This window comes from Humulus lupulus, chromosome 8 (assembly GCF_963169125.1).
Source record: "Humulus lupulus chromosome 8, drHumLupu1.1, whole genome shotgun sequence".
NCBI lineage: Eukaryota > Viridiplantae > Streptophyta > Magnoliopsida > Rosales > Cannabaceae > Humulus > Humulus lupulus.
In genome coordinates, this window is record NC_084800.1 from 30174866 (window position 1) to 30182903 (window position 8038).

Genomic DNA, 8038 nt, shown 5'->3' on the forward strand with positions numbered 1-8038 from the left:
TAAGATTTTGGTAATATATTTGAAAAAATAGAGTAGAGCATATTCATTGGTTGTGCTCTAAGTATGTATAATTAATTTTGTGGTTGAAGAAATTTATTGTTAATGGTTAAAACTTTTTCTAATTTTATGGTTGAAATATGCATATATATATATATACATAATAGTTTACATCACAAGATAGTGAGAAATTAATATCCAAGACTTCCTTACCATTATTGTGACAAGTGGTTAAGACTATCATTTCTCATTCAATGCCAATATATGCAAAGAAGATGGAACTTGTAGTTGAGCTAGACAAATCATAAATACATCCGCCCTTTCTCGCCTGCATGCCTCCCCACTATCATTAATAGTCGATAACATAGCATAATGCCTAGCCGAGGGAAATTTCCTAATATTTAAGTGGATATAATTAATGATAGTGAGTGAGCTAGTGGGTTGTTAGTTATTTATGACACCTTGTTTGAACAGTTTAATTTGTTTTGAGGAAGAGTTTAATTACATAATAACACTACTAAAGGCCATCACAGATGTTAGACACTATATTTATTTATGTACACTAATAATGTTAAAGAGTTATTAGAAAATTATAATTTAATAGAATTATATTTATAAAATATTAGAAATATACATATTTAAATTTAAATTAAATAATAATTAATAAAACATATCAAATTCAATTTATAAATATTGATAAATGAAAATGACATAAAATTATAATTATAATGTATATATTTATATATTGTTGTAAATATATAAAGTTATTTTACAAGTTTAAGTCTAAATTGATGATTAATTTTATTATAAATTTTTAGTATGTATAAAATAATATATATATATATATAAATATATTTAATATTAACATAATTATTATATTTTTAAAGACGGGACCAAAAAAAAATTAATTTATTACACAATGTAAAATTTATTCCTATTTATAATTAGTTTGAGCCTAAATTAATAAGTGTATAATATAGGGAAACACTTTATAGGATTTACTGTATATATTATTGATTGCTTAATGCTCAATATTTTGTATTAATTTATTCTTGATTAGTCCACCAAAAAAAATGTGAGGGAAAGCCTAATAACTAGCTAATGCTACGAGCTATTATAATTAAGAAAGGGTGAGATTCCCCTACAATATTTTTTTTTTTTGATATATGATCGAAGTAGTAGGTACTATAAATTATATATATCTTTATTTATTATATCCTATAATATGATCTTTGGCATGATAAATATCCTTACATTTATGTTACTTGAAGATTGTTGCAATCATGAATATATCTTATAATTGAAGATTATTGCAGAAGATGCACGCTGGTCAAAATTTAAGAATAAATACATATATATATATAAATAAGTTATGTACTAATTATGATATGTATATAACTAACCAGTTTCGTGTTCTTTCCCAGAAATTTATATAGAAAGAACAATGAAATCTATTATAACATAACAAGAGCTAATCACAAGAATTAATTATATTTGATGAAGAAGATGATTATTAATTAGAAAATAAAGCCTTTAACGATGCTGAGAACAGCCGCAGCCCGGCGGCGGTCAACGAAATCAACATTATGGAATCCCGCATCGTCAAAATGTGCGTCAACCTGGACACCGCACGTTACCAACAACGTCACCAACTGGTGCTGCCGATCGACCATGGGGTCTTCGCCAAATCCAATCACAAGACACCTCCCCAGCTGTTTAATCATCTCCTTATGAGCATCGTCCGCCATTGGATTACAATACCAGTGGTCCCGGTCAACGTCTCTCGGCAAAACCAGGTCCCACATCAGATCTAAAACCGACAATGGCAATAGCTGATCCGTCGCGAAATTCAGCTCCGACTCCGTTCTCTCAACACCTCCGAACATGGGCTGGTTCATTACGATCCCCGCCACTTTCAGCGTCTGTAAGTCCAGCTCCTTCACTTTTAGCCCCACGAAAAAGACGATATTGCCCCCGCACCCGCACCCGTAGAGGTAGCACCGAGAGAAGTCGCCGTAGTCTTTGAGCCACGGCTCTCCTTCCGGGTCGGACGCCTGGCGGTTGACCCAGCAGACAGCGTCGGAGCCTTCAAGGTACTGCGATGGGAGACGGCTCTCGGGGGCTAACCGGTAGTTGACGGAAACCACGATCGCCGGGATCTCACTGGATATCTGCGAGCAGTTCCGGTGGGCGGCGGTGTCCGCGGCGGTCAGGAGAATCCAGCCTCCGTGATGGAAGTAGATCACGATCGGCAGCCGGGCGACGGCGTTGTCGTTTGACGGAAGCCTCGTTGGGCGGTAGAGCCGGACCCACGTCTGGGTATCGCTGTTGATGGTCACGTCCTTGGACACCACCGCCTCTCCCGGCAGGGGATTCGGATGTGATTCGACGGTGGGGCTGTCGAGCCGGGTTAGGGTCCCGTCTGGGTTTCGAGTGACGTGGAGATGGCTGTACGGATTGAATTTTGACATATTAAGGTCAATTCTGCAGCTGTTTTAAATTAATATTACACTTTAATTTAATTAGGAATTAAGGAAAGAAGAAAAAGATTGCAGTTAAGGATATTATTCCTGATGATTGTAGTGTAATTTTGTTTAAAGGAATATTGAAAAATTCGAAGTACTTAAGTACGTATGGGTATGCATTAAAAATGTGAAGACTTAACCGTACAAGCGAGGTTGATTAGTTAACGAAAACGTAGGGTTCATATGTATATGATGACTACGCGTGGAATTTGCGATACGGTTAATTTGTGGTCAATCTTACGTTTTTTTTTAACACCACATCTCAATCTCATATGTTTAACGAATATATATAAAGGGATAATTACAATTTAAAAAAAAAAAAAAATATTAGAAAATCATTATCTACTTCCATATTTTAATTAAGGTTGATAGTTTATATATGCAAATAGTCATCGTGTGTGTGAACAAGAAGCTGGAAGAAGCCCCCAAAATTTATAAAATACATGTATTATATTTCACGGTAAATACTAATTTAGACTAATATTTTGCAAAAGTTACTTTTCAGACCATCTATTTTGGTAAATGACAATTTGAACCATGTTTTTTACAAAATAAAACAAAATAATAACATAGACTAGATTTTCAATATGACCAAAATACCCTCAAATTTTATAAAGTAGTTAATTTAATAATGTTTGTTATCCCCATTTTCTCCCCACACTTGCGGCTCCAGACATTGAGTCAATGGGTCATCCTGAATGGACTTAAGGCCTGGACCGAGCCCAATAGATGGGGAAGGAGTGAGTCCTAGAGGCCCAAATATCTGTAAGCCCAATATTGTCCCGGAATGTAAGTCTGGGCCACGAAGTTGGAACTTTTCATCTTCCCGGACCCCTTGTAAGGTGTCGTCCAGGGAGCGATAAGGATGATGTTTCTTCCAAGTCTAAAAATGGACTAGAACGATAGCGGATGAACCTAGACTCTGGTAAACGAACTAGGGTCTTGGTAAATGAATCAAGATATTAGTAAACAAACTCAGACCAGGCGACCGAGTTGGGTGTGACAAACTGTTTCTGACACTGACATCACCCCAAGAAACATAGAGTTTTGTCTCCACAACTAACCTGCAGAAGAGGTTACATACGGAATGTACCACCACTACTCTGACGGATCCTGTCCCTCGGATCTCCTTAGAAGCCCATGCGAACCAGACTGAAGATGTGTATTGTTGTCAGTCTTAAAACATGGTTATGTTCAAGCGGGCCCAATGGGCCCTGATTAGTGTATTTTATTTGATAAAATCATTTGTATTAAGCCTCCATCAGTGAGCAAATAGTGTTTATACTCTTATTGGGCCTAGATTAGTCCGGCACAAACCCATAGCACTCAACTGCCTATAAATATGAACAGTTGTGCACTGTGGAATGGATCCGATATTTCTCTTGTAAGCTTATACTCTGCTCAAACTAAGAGAAAACTCCATTACTAAAGCTCTTTAAGCTCTAATATAACAGTCTCGTGGACTAAGGCTCTTTAACGCCCCAACCATGTAAAATCTCTTGCGCGATTATCTCTAATCCTTTCTGTTATCCCCATTTCCTGTCGTGGGCCTGGGACGATGGTCCAGGCCCATGGTCTGGGCGTTTGGATATGGGCCCAGCCCAAGCCCGCTTGGTACGGGAGAAACCAAGGGCTACAACCCAAGTGTGATTCCGCACCCGGATGGTGTCCAGGAAGGTGATCCAGGACAGTCACCCAAGAGACGTATGGTCAGCTGGGATTATGGTCGAAGTATACGCGAAACGATCCCGGAGCCTGGTAAACGGTCTGGGCCTCTGGTAAACGAAGGGGGACAGAGGTAAACGAACTCGGATCAAGTCCTCCCAGTTGGTGAGGAAAAGCATCTGTGACCCTGAAGCCGCCCCATGACGCGTGCCACCTTGGGATCGCACGCCACTGTTTCAGACCTGCGCTGCCAATGACACTGACTGGCTTTGTCCCCTGAATCTGCCTCGTAACTCGGAGTGCCCAAACCAAAAGCACTATTTTTTTGGGCGAAACATAGTTCTTGGACCGCCCCATTGGGCCTTAATTATTCTTGGGCCTGTGTATTTTTATCTTTTGTATTGGGCTTCCGCCAGAGAAGCCAAGAGTATCCACATCTTTGATGGGCCCGGGTCATACCCGGCCCAGATCCAGTGCTCCTATGAGCCTATAAATACAGGCGATAGAGCACTGGAAAAAGGATATCTCTTCAACTTGTATACAGTTACTCTGTCAAAACATAGAGAGAAACTCCATTGTAAAAGACTTTCCAACCTCTAATACAACTGACTCGTGGACTAAGGCTCATTAACGCCCCAACCACGTAAAAATCATGTGTTAATCTTCTAAATTCCATATCATTAGTCTTAGCTAATATTCATTAGTGTAGTTTCCGAAAATCTCGGTAAACACTTTCTTTTTAAGCTCTCTTATCTATTATAATTCTAGTTTCCGAAAAACTCGGTAAACAATGTTAATAAAATGTTATGAAATTAAAATTAAATGAAAAATTAAAAGAAGAATAAAACTAATTTAAATATCACATTAATAAAAATCTATATTCAGATTTAAAATAAAATATATGTTCTTCAGAAACCATAATCCTAAACTATTCCCCCACTTTTTCTTCTTCTTTGTATTCCGTGAACAAACCCTAACCCCAAACTTCCACATTATTCATCTTTCTTCCTTTACTAAGGCTTCTTCTAGATCTAGGCTTCCTCATTCTCGAATCTACTTCGAACGAAGGTGGGGTTGGGTTATTGTGAATCTAGGCTTTGGACGGAGATGGAGGTGGAGGTGCTCATCGTGGGACTAGGCTTCGAACAGGCTTGGTTGCCGTGAGTTTGGGTTGGGTCGCTCGATTGCCATGAATCAAGTTGGGTCATTAGGTTTCTGTGAGTTAAGGCTAGGTCACTAGGTTAGTGTAAGTGGGTCGTCGCCATGAGTTTGGACAACAATGGTGGTTTTAGTTAAGAGGGTAAAGAGACATACAAAGAAAGAAAAAGATGGAGCAGAGAGATAGGAGAGAATGAATGTTCTTCGTTGTAGGAAATGTTAAGCATGTTTTGATTTTTCATTTCTTCTGTGTTTTGAATTTGTTCAATATAAATTTTTAGTGTATTTTGGTGAAAATTTGGGCTGATTTATTTGTGCTTAATTGATGTTATTTTGAATAATTTTTTTGATACATCTGAGTTGATTTTGGTTGTGATGAGTTTGTTTGTGCTAGGTTTATTAGAGAAGAACAACAGTAAGCCTTGAATTTTTATGATTTATGATTATGGATGAAAAACTCTTGTAAAAGTTTAGGGGAAAATTTGAATAATTTGCGTTATTAATGAAATATGGGTTTAATAAGTGATGAAGAACATGAAGAAAAAAAAAAGAAAAGTTTTAGTTTAATAAAATTTTATTTTGTGTTTTATTTTATTAATTATAGATTTAAGTTTTAATTTTAATTTTGATTTTATTTAGTTATTTTATTATTTAAATATAATTTTTTATTTGTTTTTCTTCGCTCTTTTAATGAATTAATTTATAAAATCAGGGGGTCCAGGGTAATATCTTGTTCCATTTTGCTAAACGTATAATCTAAATTGTCATTTAACAAAACAGAAGGTCCGATTAGTAACTTTTGTAAAATACAGGATCCAAAATAGTATTTATCATATTTTTTATAAGGGGTATTTGTAGCATAAATACCACATGTTTTCAGTTTTATATACTTATATACTACATCTTTTTTTTCGATGAATTAAATACTAAACGTTATGATTTCGGCAATTATGTCACTACCACTTTGTTAAATACTATTATGGCTGATTAGGATGCCAAGTGTCATGATCTTATTAGTCCATTTCATATTATTTTTAAAAAAAATAATTTCAACATTATTTAAAATAAAAAAAAAGAATTAAAACAATAAAAAATATTAAAAAAAGAACTAATTGATTTTCAAATAATAAAAAACTAATTTAAAAAAAGAAATCAGTTAAAAAAATCAAAACTAACTTTTTTTATTTTTTTTCCCTCTCTCCCCGATATTTCTCTCTCTCTCGTCTTCCTTCTTCTTCATCTTCTTCCAGATCTTTCTTCTGCCTTCTTCATCTATTCTACTTCTTCTTCCTTAGGTTGAAACAGGTGGCTTCAGGCGAGGGGCAAATCAACTTCAGGCGAGGGGTGGACCCAAGGATAATTTCTTTGGGTCGAACGAAATCTAGGAAGATTGACCTAAGATTTGATTTGTGGTTTTGAGATTTATGTGATTGATTTGGGATTTGTGATTATTGGGTTTGATCTTGGCATATCTGGGTTCGATTTCTATTATGGGATTGATGTCATTAAATTAATTTAGGATTTGAATTTTGGAATTATTTAGGTGTGTGTCTTTCAATTTTTTGCATTTGAATATGATTTGGTTTAAGTTAAATTAATGTTGTTAGATTTTTTTTAACTTTATTAAATTATTGTAAAATATATAATATGGTTTAATTTTCATTTTAAATGTGTCAATATGGTAATTTAAAACTAATTAAACTTATTTTTAAATTTAATTAAATTATTTTTTTGATAAATTTTAATTTTTATAATTTAAAACATATTTTTAATTATTTTTTCTGAGTTTAAATAATGTTGAAATTATGTTTTAAAAAATTAATATGAAATGGACTAATAAGATCATGATACCTGACATCCTAATCAGCCATAATAGTATTTAGCAGAGTGGTAGTGACAGAATTGCCCAAATTATAACACTTGGTATTTAATCCGTCAAAAAAAATGTGGTACATAAGTATATAAAACTAAAAACATGTGATATTTATTCCGCAAATACCCATTTTTATAATGATATTAATTTTATTTAACGTCTTTCTTGGTCTTTTTTTTTTATCATTTTTACTTAGCTCTGCTAATTTTATGAATTGACACTATGGTAAATGTTACACCTAAATTTTGATAATAGAATTTATGGCCTCAAAATGTAGGCTCGTAAAGTGTAAGCTCGAAATAGGCAAGCATGTCACGTCATCAGCATATACACGGATTGAGTTTGGCAGTTTCGCTCAGCATTAAGGTGACAACGATGGAATTGGTGAGCTCGGAGCTACATGCGGTCTCGAAGATGTTTCGAGGTTACAAGTTAAGCTCGAAGCTACAACTGAGTAATTGCAAGGGTTCACTACAACAAATTTGATATACAATGACTCCCTACAATGTCTTACACCATTGGTGTAAGACATTAAAACTTATCAGAGGTTTTAAATGTCTAATGGTGTAAGACATTGAAAGTTTTTATTAATGACTACAATTGGAAGACATTAAAAATGGTGGAAGACGTTGGAAATAGGTTGAGAAGTGGCCAGGGGGACATCTAATGTCTCCCACTGGGAGACGTGGGACACGTGGCACGTCTCCCACTGGGAGACATTGAATGTATAGAGGGGTACATCCAACGTCTCCCACTGGGAGACGTGGGACACGTGGCACGTCTCCCAGTGGGAGACGTTGGATGTACCCCTCTATACATT

The 8038-nt window shown here is 35.5% G+C and overlaps 1 protein-coding gene across 1 annotated transcript; it reads right to left on the minus strand.

The window, feature by feature from the left end:
* Positions 1-1316: 1316 nt before the first annotated feature.
* Positions 1317-2737, minus strand: LOC133793639 (probable carboxylesterase 9). Its single transcript, XM_062230947.1, has one exon. It carries the CDS (start codon positions 2466-2468, stop codon positions 1515-1517), a length of 954 nt encoding a protein of 317 aa, XP_062086931.1. The 5' UTR covers positions 2469-2737; the 3' UTR covers positions 1317-1514.
* Between the last annotated feature and the right edge of the window lie 5301 nt (positions 2738-8038).

Bases quoted from the DNA above. Each gene is read 5' to 3' on its own strand.
- LOC133793639 (XM_062230947.1), bottom strand. From the start codon at position 2,468: ATGTCAAAATTCAATCCGTACAGCCATCTCCACGTCACTCGAAACCCA.